The sequence below is a fragment of the Aspergillus affinis genome (assembly GCF_023601865.1).
Source record: "Aspergillus affinis strain CMG 70 chromosome Unknown NODE_149_length_78915_cov_91_513572, whole genome shotgun sequence".
Classification (NCBI taxonomy): Eukaryota; Fungi; Ascomycota; class Eurotiomycetes; order Eurotiales; family Aspergillaceae; genus Aspergillus; species Aspergillus affinis.
Window position 1 is genome coordinate 1 of NW_026515930.1, and position 15,016 is coordinate 15,016.

Below are 15,016 nucleotides of genomic sequence, written 5' to 3' on the forward strand. Positions count from 1 at the left end.
TTATCCATTGGTGATTGTTAAAAAACCCATCTTTTTTTTTCCCCCCTTCCGTTTTTTGTTTCCCCCGCCCCACCTAACCCACACCCCTACCATGATCTCTTCTCCCCCCCAAAAAAAAAAAAAAAAAAAAAAAAAAAAAAAAAAAAAAAAAGGGTCCTTTTTATTGAGAACCAACCTTGCACCGTCATGTATACCGCTAGACCACGCGTTTACGTAGTCTGTGCCGCGCTGTGGGCGCGAGGTTAGTTGACCTGTGGTTTTGATGGCATGGTCCAGCACATACCAGGCCATTTCCCGCATCGGAGACGCAGAAGCCAGGAAAGTTCAAGCGAGGAATCGGCGCAATGGCTCCGGAACAACCATTGTTTGGGCTCACACCGGCCGTCAAGTTGACTTTCTCTTCGGGAGTGAGTTGGGCGACAAGCTTTTTCGCCTTATCGTAGGCAGAAGCCCACGATCCAGTGCCAGAGCCCTCAGCTGTACGTATCGGTTAGCTGGCAAAGCAGACCAGGGAAGAAAGCACTCACGAGAGGGGTAAACGGGAGGAGACTGTCCATAGAAATAGGCGTCACTGGTGATGTTTGACTGTGCCGGGGCAGCATGAGAGAGGGATGCCACCCCAAGAAGGACTACAAAACCGGCGATACTGCGCATCTTTCGCAAACACTGTGCACTAACCTATTCTCTGTCCCTGGCCTTCGCCGGCTATTTATGTTTGAACCGACGCGCTTGGATTGGCAGCAATGACGCTGCTGTCCAACTTCGTCATGGGTCGAGTGCAACATTTCACACCGGGGAAACATCGGCATATTCAGTTGAGATGACGGAAGGAATGTCTAGAGTTGTGAGGGGAAGTATTGAATGTCCAGCATACGACGTAGAACCGATTCCCTGAGGAATCCCCACATTGGGTTCTTTGCCCCCACGTTCTCATCAGCGACACTCCGCAAAACCCCACACGCCCAAATCCGGGGAAAGGGGGCATGTCGGCAAAGCACCCCCTAACCTGTACTCCGGACTATGCGCAGAAAATGGTCCTATGTCGCTCAAGAACCCCGCTTTAAGCCATGCTGAAGCAATTCCAGATGGACCAGGCCCCACCCTACTCATCTCGAATTACGTTGCTTGCACGGGGCAGATGACAGTCGCGTTCTTGAGTAGCGTATCATGCCACAGCCTTGGCTCACAGCCTGCTATTAGAAGCCGGTCTTGTCACTTGTCAGGCACTCAAGGTTCCGGGCGTTCAGCCGGGGAAACAAGCCATGGTTCTCCACCTCAGACCCCCTCGGGCCTTCTGGCCTACACATCTTGACAAACCTTCATGAGTCACTTTACAACCGGAGACGGAACTCGGCAGTTCCAAAGAGGGGTTGCCCTAAAGAAAGCCCGTCCGAGCATAGGGATCGACAGGCGGAACCGGACTTACAAATCAGGCGCTTTAGCGGCGGCAAACTTGAACTTGAACGGGGTAGACATGGTCATTGGGATGCTTGAATTGACTGACGTCGGAGAACAGTGAAACAGGCAAGTGGTGCCTGATGTATCTAGTTTACGATCCCACTCTGGTTCGACTTGCCGGATGGGGCCATACCATTGCCTGTCGGATCATGTAACACCTCTCGCGCGATCCTACAATGCAGGTCACGCTCAGCCCCGTGTGTTGTCTCCAAAGAGCTCGGCCACTTGCTCTAGTGACTAATTGGATGTCTCGGGAACAAAGATATACGAAAATACGGCCGCTCCAAGGCAGACCATTCCAAAAAAGAGATAGTTGCCCCAGCCCAGTTTGATCAGCATCTCGGGAACGACAACCCCGATTATGAATTTGGACAGCCAAATCATGGCCGTCGCAGCTCCGACCCGCTTCGCACGCTTGGAGCTCGGGAAAACCTCGGCTGTCAGGACCCAGGCAAGAGGTCCATAAGACATGGAATATGATAGGACATACAAGTCTGCCGGTTTTTTTTTTGTCAGCGAGCCATGGTAATGAATTTCTTTCGCAGGGGTGAATACAAATTAACGCCACACAAAACCAACCGACGGCCTGATGGGATGGCCAGTCACCACCGAACTTGCCCATCAGTTCTGCCATCACGAGATGCAGAATGGCCATAATCACCCCGCCCAGGACTGCCAGCCTTCTGCGGCCAACGCGGTCGAGAAACACGGCAATCGGGATTCCCCCAATCAATTGACAAACATTTACCATGCCCGACAGGATGAGAGACATGTCGCTCTCTGGCCCAAAGCTTCGAAAAGTGTGGGTGCATAGTACACAAATGCATTAATTCCCGAGAACTGTGGTACGGTCAACCGGTAGTACAGCCACTTTTGAGGGAGTTGACATACCTGCTGGAAAAGGGGAATCGCTAATGTTATTAGGGTACGACGGAAGTATTTCGTAGAAAAAGCCCGATCCACTGTCGGATTCCGGCGATTAATGGCCTAGATGTATAGTCTGGATACTCTAGCAAGAGTATTTCCCTCTGGAATCGCACCTCTGACTGGAAGCCATGTGCTACAGATGAGTATGTACCTGGTTCCATAGGTGATCCAGTATGCCACAACAGCCCCCACCACGATGCTGATAGACTCCAGGACTAATAGAGATCCTCGCCAAGCTGGAGGTGCGAATTGAGATATACAGAGGAGCTTCCATGGCAAGAGTACCCACGCCGATTCCTCCAATAAACCTTCCCGCAACCAGAGCATCGTAATTCAACGCCGCTGTCTGGATAATCGCACCTACCACAAAGAATACGGTGGCGACCGTCAGCCCCCATTTCCGTGATATCCGATCCGCCACAGACGGGAAGAAAAGGCAGCCGACGAAAGCACCCAGCTCGGGCATTGCGGTCATGAAGCCAACGTGAAAGCCATAGTCGGGACTATCGGGGTGGATCTGGGGGTAGTATTGCCGGAATTGGGTCATGGCCAGAATGATCGAGATGACGCCTTAGTCTAGGGGGCGAGAAAGCCGACAGGTTAACATATCACCCGCGACAGCAGAACGCGTCGTACTTACCATAACCAAATGAAAAGCCGCCAAAAGAGGCCAACAAAGCCACCCCAAACACGTACGATAACTTAGTAATGTCGCGTAGCTGCCCATTGTCATGTCGCACCGGAGCTATCAAAACAGCCAGGGCATGATCGCTGGCATACTCATCATGGGCTGCAAAGGCCTGGTCATTGGGTTTCTCGATATCAGCTGGGCGCGTCATTTGTTGATTCTGGCTTGCCAAGAAGTTTGGGAGGCCAATTGCTTTCCACACAACTCAAACTTATAAGATCCTTCAACGGACGATTGAGTATCGACATCAGCATCGGCGTTCCCCGCGTTTTGGTCATTAACCGTCGACGGCTTCTGCAGAGACGTCATTTAGCAGTCGTAGATCCGGAATGGGGAAGGGGATTGAGAAGGTGGGGAAGTTGAAGATAGAAGAAGGAAGAAGGCAGATGGAGGATTCAAGACTGATGGAAAGGCAGGGCCTCCGTCACATGATTGGCTCGCCGACCGGAGCGTTTTCGCCCGTTTGGGTAATGCCCAATGGGGCAACCTGCCCCATGGAGCCGGTCCCACGGCATGCATAATGACTCATCATCCTATGCCTGTTATGCACGTTATGCTTGTTATGCTCGTTATGCTCGTCCTGCTCCCATTCACGGGCAGCTGACCGGGCCTAAGGCAGACAGGAACGTGAAGTCCAATGCTCTGTTGCGGTGACCACCAAGCCCCTATACTGATCCTCTACCCGATAAATACAATTACGTTTGGTTTCTTTGGCTAGTTTCGAAGTAAAATACATGTAAGTGAAGTGTTGAAGGTAGAGATATATTTTTTGACATCCTACTGTCGTGGTTTCCAAGAAGCGTTTTAGAATTCAAGTTGCACGAAAACACGGTTTAAGTCGAAAAGATCTAGATAAGTATTGATCGTATGATAACGATACGCCTGATCTTTCACCAGCATGTTCCTCAGGCAGCCCCCATCAGCTGCCGCCAAATATGGATCGGCATTTCCCCAACAATCAAATTGAACGCCTCGTGGCGAGCTAGTTTCCACTCCCAGGACTATTGATCCTGCTGACCTTCAATAATTGGCTACGCAAGCCATCACGCAATGCTAATAATCAATCCTCGATAAGCTTGATCGCTTTCAACATTTTCGTCGCGTTTCTTAGGCGCAGTAACTAGCCCTCTATAGGCTTGGTCGCTCTCGTTCTTCTTACTAAACTTTGCAGTGTGAATCACACTGGTGTTGCTGCTGGCGTGGATCTTTCCAAGCTCTATAGGAGCTATGTTTAGCCAACAAATCTAGATACACGGGCGTACATCCCTGTAATACAGATATTGGGGCAGCAGAGCACAGACCTTTAGTGCTGTTGAGACCCTGAGTGCTGTTTAGAGGCATCGCAGAGCCACCGATCAGCAAAAGAGTGGTCAGAGCAATAATATCTCGGAAATGCATGGTGATCAAAATGGAAATTTTCTTGGACTAGCGGTGGAGGAAGACTCGAAGACCGAGGGAGAATTGAATGTGTGGGATTGATTCAAGAAGCACCAGCAGTCTTGACTGGAAACGGGATATAAATACATAAGACCTGGCAGCGATTACCACTAATCAGAGTAGAATCATGCCACTACTGAAAGCTAAACATGACATGTCTTAAGAAATTCTTGCCCCAAGATTATACGATAACTACGCATGTACCTGAGATAAGCCGGGCGACACCATGGCTCACGGAGTTGATCTAGACCCAGGTAAGTAAATGGTGCATCATCTCGTCAAGAGCCTAATTTAGCGAGCCATGGAACATGCGATCGGAAAGCTTTTTGAGTTTTGCTGTACTTTGCACCGGGTGACGAGATGATGCCTTCAGCGCGGGTATTTCTCTCATGCTGCGGTCATCATGACCCGACCATTCGTAGCAACAAAACAGGAAGAGCGGGCAGCCTGACGTTGTAAAAAGTGAAGTCCTCTTCATGGAAGTCGTAATAGGAAGTATCGCAGCGAGAATAGAAAACACCCGGTCTGACTCGTTAATCTCGATTTCGACATAGAGCCACGATGCGTCTCAACGAGGTGGCCAGATACTCTCGTCTGGACCAGGATCACGAAGCAACGGGACATCTTCTTGTCGTGATATCGAAGGGGATGCAACCTCAACAGAGCAAGAGAGTGCGTCAAGATATCGAAAGCAGTTTCTTCGGCGCAACTGGAGAGCGCTGTGCATGCATTCATCCTTGGTATTCTTGAACCTGGTGGCCGCAATTTTACTGTTCTGACCTGGCAGCAGGCGATGCTCCTATGGCGTCCACGGACCCGATCTGATTCCGAGTAACGATCTCAATATTTAATCCTGCACAAATGGCTAATAGAGCCTCTTCTTAGCTCCATTGAAAGACAGCATCGCCTAGGAAGCTAGAGTTTTGGACACCGACGGTTTGACTACAGTGAGCCTCGACGACGTCGATAGTGTAGCAATGGGACCACCATCGCCCGAGTCAGATGCAGCGTGGGAGGAGATCATTCAATGTAAGTCATATCCTAACCCTTACTAGCTACGAGGAGGGCCTCAGCTCGGAACAGACCAGAACATTCGGATCGCCGCAGATGAAATAGGCGAAAATGATCGTGATAATCCCGGCCTGGTCCAATTAAGCGACGGATCGGGATATTACGCATCCGTCGCCGTGTTCCACTCGATTCATTGCATCAAGTACACCCATCGACTTCTTCATTTCGATTATTTCTATGGGAATCGGAGCGAAGAAGACAAAGAAGAGCTGCGGGCGCACGGAGATGGGTTGTCCTGTCATATAACAATCAGCATTTTTCGCTTATACAAGGCAGCACATTGCCTGGGATATTTGTTGAAAGCAGTAAAGTGCAACGCGGATCTCACAGTATTTCCAATGCGATGAGTTACGAGTAAGCTTCGAGCACTGTTGGGAGCGAGTGATGTCCGCTGACGAGGAATAAAAGACAGGCAATACCTTTTGGACTGGATCAAAGCCGACATCAATGTCTCAGTTGGGATAGAATCATTGACTGGATGAGAAGGAGAAGCATTGACCCCTTCCAACCGGGACTCATTGTACATCCTAATCTTGGTAAAGCCCTCTTTGAATGATGAGGGAAGATAGAATGTGGTACTAACAGCAACCCTGCAAGATGGGCGTATGCTGATGGTGTCGAGAACGCTACCGGGGTTGGGGTAGGACACCTGATAGGAGGTCATTGAGAGAAACATCTTGCCATCGATGAGGATTTAAAGATAGTGATATGCTCAATATATCAGTGTGAAAGATCAGAAAGAATAATAAGAGACAAGTGAGGGAAAAGAACGGAGATCTCCACTGATCTTTGTATATGCAACGACATCGTCTGCACAACAACAAGTGACTCGCGCAATGCTGGCACCAGCAGTCATTTGCTCTTTGTTATTATTGATCTGTCACCTGTCCTCTTCACCCTCCATCCACCCTCTTCTCTCCATTTTCATCTCCCCATCTTTCTCTTCCCACTCACAATCTTCTATCATCAAAATCTCATTACTGATTCCAACACTATCAACCACCTATCAACTATCTATCAACTATCTATCAACTATCTATCAACTATCTATCAACTATCTATCAACTATCTATCAACTGTCTATCAACTGTCTATCAACTGTCTATCAACTATCTGTCAACTATCCATCAAAATGCCTATGACCTGGAACGCTGATTCTGATGCTAAGGTCACTCCCCCACCCATCGTTTTTGAAGTTTTGACTGACGTGGAATCGAAAATCATACAGCTCTTTCTTGGAGTCTTAGCTCAGTTCAAACCGCTGAAGATGAAGCTTGATTACGAGGCTTTGGCCAAGTACATGGGCTCTGGTATGTACTGCTCTCTTGCTCTGTTCTCTCGTGTCGCGTCTTTACTCTTCATCTTCATCCTCAAATCCTCCGCCATCTCTAGCTCCTGTCGCTTGTGTAGCTGATGTATTGAAAGGGCTAACCCAGACAGACTGTACTCCGTGCGCCATCGAAAACCGTCTCGTTCGCCTTCGTCGCCAGATGGAATCCGTCGATTTCTCTACCACCCCTAAGACCACTCCGAGCTCGACCCCCCGCAAGCGCAAGGCTGCCTCGACTCCTAAGACCCCTACTAAAAAGAATACGGGCACGGGAAAAGGCAAAGCCGCTGAGGAAGATGGTAGCGACACCGAGGTGGATGAACTACCCCTGAAGATTGAAATCAAAGACGATGAGGTCTTGGGAAACGTCAAGGATGAGCCCGAGGAAGCTTGAATTTTGTTTAATGCCGTCTGGACAGACTCAATTTGGCGTCTGATACCAGATTCTCTTTTGTGATTCAGCTATTGTGGCTATTTCTCTTCGCATCTGCGATCGTTAGTCAGTGCCAATTCATATTTCTTGACAATGAAGACCTTCGAAACCTGGCTCTCCACAAATCTGATTCGCTATGAGAGGAGCGAAATTCCTCTTTCTTGTTCTATCTTCAAGGCACGTAGATCACCTTCTCACCCCGTTTTCGTGCGGGACCGTTGAGGAATAGATAGGTGATTTCTTGCGTTAAAGCCAGTAGGAGCCCCGATGCCACAAGGGCGATCATAATGCTGAGGCCTCGAAGATAACTATATTACGATCACCGTTGTTAGCTATCATTCTTTCGAGAGATGCCACGATGATGCTCACTTTGGGGCATCATCAGCGCGAAAGATCTGCGTTCCAGCCATAAGCCCAGCAATTGCACTCATCACCCCTGTCGTTCAATATCAGTCATGGCTCGGATTGACAGAAATTCCCTCAACAACAATACTTACACATCCTGACAAAAGTGATTTTAGCATGACATAAACCAGCATTTCTCTGCCAAAGAGACCAGAAGTAACTCACGCAATTGAAACATTCCTCTCCCCGGCATCCTGACAATTGACCTGCACCCAGGTATTATGGATAGGATGGTACCCCACGGCAAATGCATTAACCACCGTCCACAAGCCAAATCGACTCCATTTGCCGACAGAGGGGAGGGCGCATCGTGCAACAATCAATACAATAAGATAGCACGATATTGCCGTGATAACAACGATTCCCCGTCTGGCCGTCTTGTCGCTGAGCCAGGCGAAGAAGAAGACAAGAGGCAGGGTCATGAATGCGCCGATCGCACTGAGAGCATTTGCTTGAATGCGATTGAAACCTAGAGCCCTGGTTGACATCCTATGTTAGTCTGAATAACCTAAGTATCCCGGGGAAGAATACTGGGGGTAAGGCTACATCATGATCGATGGAGTATAGGTTGTGAGTGGACTCCACGTGGAGAAGACACAGGCCGTGGATAGAAAGTGTGGCCAGCGCCGGTAGTTGAGTAGCGTCTTGACGATAAGAGACGGGGGGAGAGTTCTTCGCCGAGTCTCTGCATTCTTGGGCATCCTCGCCATGAGAACCTCCTTGTCCTGCTCCGAGAAGGCGACGATACCTCGTTGGATGAGGAACGGCTTTGGTCTCTCGGGACTGCGTGGGAGGAATACAACCAAAAGAATCGCGGACACAATCGTCATCAAGCCCTCAACTGTTGAATGCTTAGCCTTTCCCCCCAATAGTGAGACTTAAAGCGTATACCTAAAAAGATCCATTGCCAGCCCTTCAGACCATGTCTTCCATCGAGTCTTAGGATACCCGCCCCCAGCAATGGGGAGATCGCATTCCCACCAAACATGCCAAAGAATAGAATGGCCACTCTCTTAGCCAATTCCGGCCCAATATACCAGGTCGAGAGAATGTAGACCGACCCGGGGATATACCCAGCCTCCGCGAGACCGAGAATAGCACGAATAACTAAAAAGCCATTTCTGTTCTTGAGAAACACCTGAAAGATGGCGATGATCCCGAAAGCCAGCACCTGAGCAGGCATCCATTTCTCAGGGCCGATCTAGACCGTGTCAACCGGTTCCAACGAGGAAGAGTGAGGTAGGTCTTACTCGCTGCAGTAGGATATTAGAGGGGATCTCCAGCACAATGATTCCCAGAAACATTAGCTGGTTTCCCAGATTGATGGTATTCTGGTTGACCTTGATGTCCTCGCCAAAGCCTCCAGTGAGGGCGCTAGCGACGTTCATGCGATCCAACTGGAATACGGTCATGCCTAAGAAAAGCAAGGGTAGGACAGAGAGATCAACCCTAAACGAATCAGACCCAGAAGGTTCAGAGAGCTATGTTAGAAGGAGAGCCTACTTTCGTCGGGCTTGACGCTCATCCGTCGCAGTCCATGCGCTGCTGGGAGATCTCGGGCCATCCGAATATTCGAGATCGCTTTTTGGCTCAACTGTCAACATTTTGATCGGCAGAATGAGACGATACTTTGAAAATAAAATGTCCTTCTCGCATGTGAAAGGCAGTAAAAGCCCCAACAGCAAGGGGAACGGAAAATAGGTGTCCAGCTGGATAAATACACGCCAGGCAGGTATACCCCAGGAATAGGCCCGGGATTTGAAAGGATTGGCACAGGGGTCTCACAACCCCGTGCCTCGATGGCGTGATAGATGCCCATATAGCGTACTAACTGCTAAAGTCTTGGGTGGCAGTCATTATTTCATTCCAAATGGACACGAGATTCATAATACCATCCGGCATTCAGATGACAATCGCCAATGAAATTTATAGCTTGGTCTGCATATTTTTCTTCACGCAGCCCAGGGCCTTTTGAGCCATTTCATTTGCACTCTTCCACGGGTTAAATCTACGTTGATGACTGGCTGCAAATTTCTTGGCCCATCTACGATGGGATCTCAAGTTACTCAGTAGAATCTACCTTCTCTCCTGCGTCTCAGCGCGTTCCATAGTTGTTCTGTACTCCACTCATCTTCGATATCCATGGTTCTCAGTGAACCGATGCTGGCAAGACCGAGAGGCTGGCCGGGAGAGAGCGCATCTCGGACATCCAGGGGCTGATCTGCTGTGCGGGCTGCCAGGGCATCGAAGTCGATCAGAGAAGGAGACTTTCATCATCTTTGATCCTATGTTCACTCGTCGTCAGATCAAGTTTATCTCTGGGCTCAAACATGGGAATGACATCAAAGCCCTCGAGGTCCTGATCAAAGGCACCCACCGCAATTGCGCCTGCAGGACCGGCGCCGAGAATAGCCAGTTTCTTGACTTCATCGGGACGAAACATCAAGAGCAGATACTGACCTGTATAGTTACGACTACGATCGTGCCGAAGTGAAGCCAAAGCTTGGAAGCTCCCCAACGCAGAGAACCAAGCGGCCCACATTCTTCGCGATTGCGCGATGCGAACGAATCATTGCGTTGTCGAGAACCCCGATGGAAGCAGACCCCGGAGATCAGGGACATCGGCCCATGCTTGCATGGGGCTTCCGTGGGAATTGGCATCCTACGGTTGAACAATGAATGATGATTGAAGCCACGCACGAAAGACTGACGGCCCGACGAACCCGTTCATCGTTGCGCTCAACGCATGGGAATCGAATGCTGGTCCAACATAAAGATCGACATGGGCGATGGGTTTCGAACGAGGGATCTCATATTCGAGCATTCATCTTATCTGGACTATAGGTAGAGCCTTTTCGCTAGAGATCGACCGTCACCGTTTGTCTTAGCTCGGCACTCCGCCGACATAGTTCAATCAGATGCATCACCAAAGCTGCATCCCTGGGCTGCACGGCCAACTCAGCTCGGCCTGTAATGGCTTCATGCACATTCTGATAGAAATGATGATATCCTCCCCTTTCTGCCTCCCACGACGTAGTCCTCACACCCGACTCGGGCTGGGCGACTTGCAGCAGACCTGTCCCACATTAGCAGTTTCGAGCTATACCGAGGGATCTCCAGATTGCTTCCTCCCTCGGATGAATCATTTACTTACCACGATTCTCTGGCCTCTCCACGCCGTAGTCTTCGTTTCCCGGATAAATCCCCGCTTGTAGCTGTTCCTCCTGACAGTCGATCCCATGTTTGATCCAGCGGCCCTGAGTTCCAAGAATCTCAAACTGTTTCTGTCGATCACTCACTGAGTATTGGGTCGCGTGCAACTCAACTGATGCGAAATGAGTCGATGAACGCCACGGAATACAACAACGGGGTGACTTACCAGTCAATCCTGCATTGAATTACAGGATGATCATGAATCCATCATCCATGAAGCCTTCCTCCCGAACATCTCTACCATTCGCCTCGTCCAGCAACACGGCCGTCACACTCGCTGGAGTCCCTCCCAAAGAGCACCACTGCCTGATCGATTAAGTGACTTCCCAGATCAAATAACATCCCAGCCCCGGGGACTCCCGTCGTCAGTCTCCATCCCTTCGCCTCGGTCGCCGTGCGGGAAATTGGAGAACAATCAAAATGCGATCGGAAGCGGACGATGCGCCCAAGCGGTCGGTGGGGGCCGTTCAGCAGGCCACGCGCCGTCAGATGATCGGAGTCCCACCGTCTATCTATGGGATGGTGTTAGTGCTGATGCTAAAGGATCGGTCGGGAACGGGGGGTCAATCACTGTGGTAGACAGCAAGCTGTTTGTTTTCCTTCGTCGCGAAGTCGACCAGTTCTACGGCTTCTGCATGGCTGACCGTGAACGGCTTTTCCACGATCACTACACTCGGTCAGTTCCAAGCCGTTGCAATCCATGGCGAGAAGGAGGCGCACCGTGCTTTCCCCTCTCCAAGGCCTCACGACTCAAGGGGAAGTGAGTGTCGTTGGTGGATGTGATCACCAGGCGACCTGTTCATCCTGAATCGCGCCGTAGGCATCCCGATATACTCGAACGCCAGGGAGGTCCTTCTGCGGATCATCGTCGCTTCGGGGGGTCCGTTGCACAATGGCGTGGAGACGAAACCCGGGTTTGTGGGGGATGAAGGGCAGATGAAAGGTTTTGGCAGAGAATCCGTATCTGACGACGGCGACATTTAAGAGAGACATAATTCCTGGGTTGCATCGGCCGTTGCTCCGTCATCGATCTTGGGGTTGGGTTCTATATCCAGTATCTACAGCGACTCGGAATCTGGTTCCCGACAGATCGGCTATAGGTATATGGAGTATGTGCAAGTGGAGTTCCGAAGGGTCGTGATGTGCATCTCATGAATTATGCATGTATGTACTATCATATCTATGTACAGTGACGCTGGATACAAACTGAATGTCCTAAAAGCAACCCAGTGACAACACCAACTCCGTCGCCTCCTTAGCCCATCTAGACCCATAAGGTTATCATACAGTTCCATCATGTCACGCGATGCTCTGAGAGGCTTATATTCGATCGTCGACCGTCCACTTTGGTCCCATCCGGCCGCCCATATCGGCCTCCTCACTCTGCACCGTCACCTCCGTCGTCTGCATGATGTGTGGCGGAAACGACGGTCCGCTGGGCTTTGTCAGATTCTCCTCGCTCGATCCCGATGTTCGGTCGGCCACCGATGCGATCTGGACGGCATATTTCTGATCCTCTCCGTCCGGCCGACTGCGCGACATCGAGTGCATCGCGTAACCCGAGGCCTGGTTGCGATATCCGTAGCCGTGGGCGGTGCGTTTGCCGGTGCGGTGGCCACTGGTCAGGCTCATGGTGCTACCGATGAAGGACTTCACGAGAGGCTTGATGGTAGGGAAGGAGGCGGCGATGATACCGACGGCGAGCTCGACACTTGGGGTTATGTTAGGTGCACGGAACATGGGAAAAGATACTCGAGGAAAAGACATACAAGTTCCAAATGAGATACTGACTCTCACTGCGTTCCGGAAGTTTAGCGGGATCCCTCAAGCGGAATGCGAGGATCGATTTAGACATACCGGTAGGATTCAGTGTCGCCAAACACCCGACTTTGAAGGACGGTTTTGACAATTGCCGCAGCACAGGCGCTGGATGATTGTTAGTCCTGGAAGGGGGCATAACATGGGCATCGCATACAAATATCCCAGACTCAAAATACCCATGAGCGAGAGCTTTGTTCGTTTGTTGACTTGAATCTGGGCAAACATAAACACCGGCAGGGTGGCAAAAATGAAGTCGGTGATGATGTTGATGGCTGAGCAGTCAGTCTCTGGAAGTGGCATACAGTGGAAACGAATCATACCACTGTTGAACTGTCCAATGCGCAGGTACGTGTCGATCGAGTAACATCTCCCCGTCTTCTTTAACTCGACGTCCCATGCGGCCTCAACAGGCCAGCATTGGAAGACCAGTGCCAAGATACAGGCAATAGTGAATAAAGCCAGAAAGACTGTCGGGTCAGTTGAGAGAAGAGCAAGTGTGAGGGAGACGACATACCCAGGGTGCCAATGATGAACCACTTCAGGATTTTGTTCTGCGAGGTAAAACGCAACAAGAAGAATCCGATCGAGATCTTCACCAAACTAATACCAAGCACAATCACGATGGCGTGGTAGAACATGTACTCGTTCAACTTCTCCGAATCTGCCGGACTGATGTCCTTCGACCAGCTACCGACACCATGATGAGTCTCCCCAATGAAGCAGCCCAGGAGACCAAATGCGCAGGCCTTGCTTTCGGGATTAGCGCTTATTCACAGCGATCAGATTGCGAGCAGGAATAGGTATGGACTCACTAAGGATGCAATCATAAACCCGTCCTCCAGGTGGAATTTGCGCAGTATGAACAGACGCACGTAACAACGCAAGAAGACCAACAATGCCGCCAGACCGGTCAGCGCACCCACAATGGAGAGGATATGGGGGGCTCGACTGCCCTCAGTGGGCGTCTCGCGTGCCGCAAGGGCAATCGTCGCCATCGTGCAAGAAATCAATCGTTCACGGATGGATCCTGCATGGAAGGTCGGAATTAATGTGATATATCATGCCACCATCCTGCAAAAGAAAATAGAAGGTTCCATGAAGGAAGCGACAGGGAAAAACCAACTACGCCATGGCTTAACAATAACAATGTGTTTAGCATGAACTCAATACGAGGGAGGTCCAGGGGGGGGCAGCAATCCCGGAAACACTGCTGCCACTGACTACTCTAGTGAATTACCCACGGAGTTCTCCCAGGTTTCCTACTCCGGTGGGCGTATGATATCCGAATTTTCTGAATTTGCCTGAGAGGAATCATTTGAATTACTCGTGGGCGCATCCATGGTGCCGTCTCGGCGGACAAGGATTGGATCTGGCCCGCAGGATTCTTAACAGCGAGGCATGGAAGGTTATTGGGGATTAATGGCAAAAGGTCCGCCACGAGGCCTAACACGGCCGAAATGCCGGCGCGAGGATATTAGAGGCTGCTGTGTGCAGGGATGTTGGCGTGCTATCCACATCTGAAACCCGATCTAGCAGGGGTCCGGATTTTCCGGTCCCATTGTTTATGATTCTTATTGTCTGGTGTCTCTGTGCCGGCAGGAAAGCACTTACTCAGAACATTATTGTGTACGGAATCCTCGGCAGGACAAGGAAATGAAGGCCGGTCTTTTAATCTAGGCCTGCATCCGTGTCTGGCGCCATTGCGAGAGCCAAGAGCGGGACCAATGCCATTGATATTGCGAATTGGTTCACTAATCTCGGTGGCCAATCAAGGCCAATCAATCGGTCCCTGGACAGGCCACCGACTGTCCCCGACCTCGTCCTGCGGAGACAAGTCCAGACTTGGACTCTGAGCCTGGAGTCTGCCATGACCATGAGAATCACGGCGGGCGATCGGACATCACCGTCCAACTCCATCCAAACAACCTTTGCTGGAAGGTTGCGGCCCAGGGTGGACTCGGAAGGAGACGGTGGCCTGGTAGGAGTCTGTAGCAGGTCCACCCCCCTGTTCCGCGGCCAATTATGCCCTGTCCGCCGACGACGGACAGCCACTGGCGACGGGGAAGGCGTGTTAGAGTGGGAAATAAACATTTAGCCCCGGGCAAGCCCAGCACTAGTGGCGATAGTGGACCCGGTCCGCGGATTGTTATTGTTGGCCGGCCATCCCTCGAAGCCATCGGATCCGCAGACGATCCAGGGTCGAACATTAGCGTCGGCGGTGCGGTGTCCATCC

The 15,016-nt window shown here is 50.7% G+C and overlaps 6 protein-coding genes across 6 annotated transcripts; 2 read left to right on the forward strand and 4 right to left on the reverse strand.

Annotated features, from left to right (window-relative positions):
* KD926_002256 (uncharacterized protein) lies at window positions 1-1,482 on the reverse strand (the record flags this gene model as incomplete). The annotated part of the gene is made up of 4 exons (XM_053094074.1): window positions 176-228; window positions 284-477; window positions 528-646; window positions 1,427-1,482. Coding segments are annotated over 4 exons (422 nt in total), but the record flags the coding sequence as incomplete, so codon positions are not given.
* Window positions 1,483-1,695: 213 nt separating this feature from the next.
* Window positions 1,696-3,224, reverse strand: KD926_002257 (uncharacterized protein; the record flags this gene model as incomplete). The annotated part of the gene is made up of 4 exons (XM_053094075.1): window positions 1,696-1,952; window positions 2,038-2,249; window positions 2,646-2,955; window positions 3,026-3,224. The coding sequence occupies 4 exons, from the start codon at window positions 3,222-3,224 to the stop codon at window positions 1,696-1,698; spliced, it is 978 nt and encodes a 325-aa protein (XP_052951097.1).
* Window positions 3,225-6,713: 3,489 nt separating this feature from the next.
* KD926_002258 (uncharacterized protein) lies at window positions 6,714-7,305 on the forward strand (the record flags this gene model as incomplete). Its single annotated transcript, XM_053094076.1, has 2 exons — window positions 6,714-6,891; window positions 7,022-7,305. The coding sequence occupies 2 exons, from the start codon at window positions 6,714-6,716 to the stop codon at window positions 7,303-7,305; spliced, it is 462 nt and encodes a 153-aa protein (XP_052951098.1).
* Window positions 7,306-7,516: 211 nt separating this feature from the next.
* Window positions 7,517-9,353, reverse strand: KD926_002259 (uncharacterized protein; the record flags this gene model as incomplete). The annotated part of the gene is made up of 6 exons (XM_053094077.1): window positions 7,517-7,652; window positions 7,915-8,226; window positions 8,296-8,590; window positions 8,641-8,950; window positions 9,000-9,198; window positions 9,253-9,353. The coding sequence occupies 6 exons, from the start codon at window positions 9,351-9,353 to the stop codon at window positions 7,517-7,519; spliced, it is 1,353 nt and encodes a 450-aa protein (XP_052951099.1).
* Window positions 9,354-10,036: 683 nt separating this feature from the next.
* On the forward strand, window positions 10,037-10,428 carry KD926_002260 (uncharacterized protein; the record flags this gene model as incomplete). The annotated part of the gene is made up of 2 exons (XM_053094078.1): window positions 10,037-10,164; window positions 10,218-10,428. 2 exons carry the CDS (start codon window positions 10,037-10,039, stop codon window positions 10,426-10,428), a joined length of 339 nt encoding a protein of 112 aa, XP_052951100.1.
* A 179-nt stretch (window positions 10,429-10,607) lies between these two features.
* KD926_002261 (uncharacterized protein) lies at window positions 10,608-13,778 on the reverse strand (the record flags this gene model as incomplete). The annotated part of the gene is made up of 11 exons (XM_053094079.1): window positions 10,608-10,825; window positions 10,904-11,043; window positions 11,204-11,474; window positions 11,534-11,629; window positions 11,683-11,757; window positions 12,345-12,673; window positions 12,732-12,758; window positions 12,820-12,888; window positions 12,938-13,250; window positions 13,298-13,529; window positions 13,596-13,778. The coding sequence occupies 11 exons, from the start codon at window positions 13,776-13,778 to the stop codon at window positions 10,608-10,610; spliced, it is 1,953 nt and encodes a 650-aa protein (XP_052951101.1).
* Between the last annotated feature and the right edge of the window lie 1,238 nt (window positions 13,779-15,016).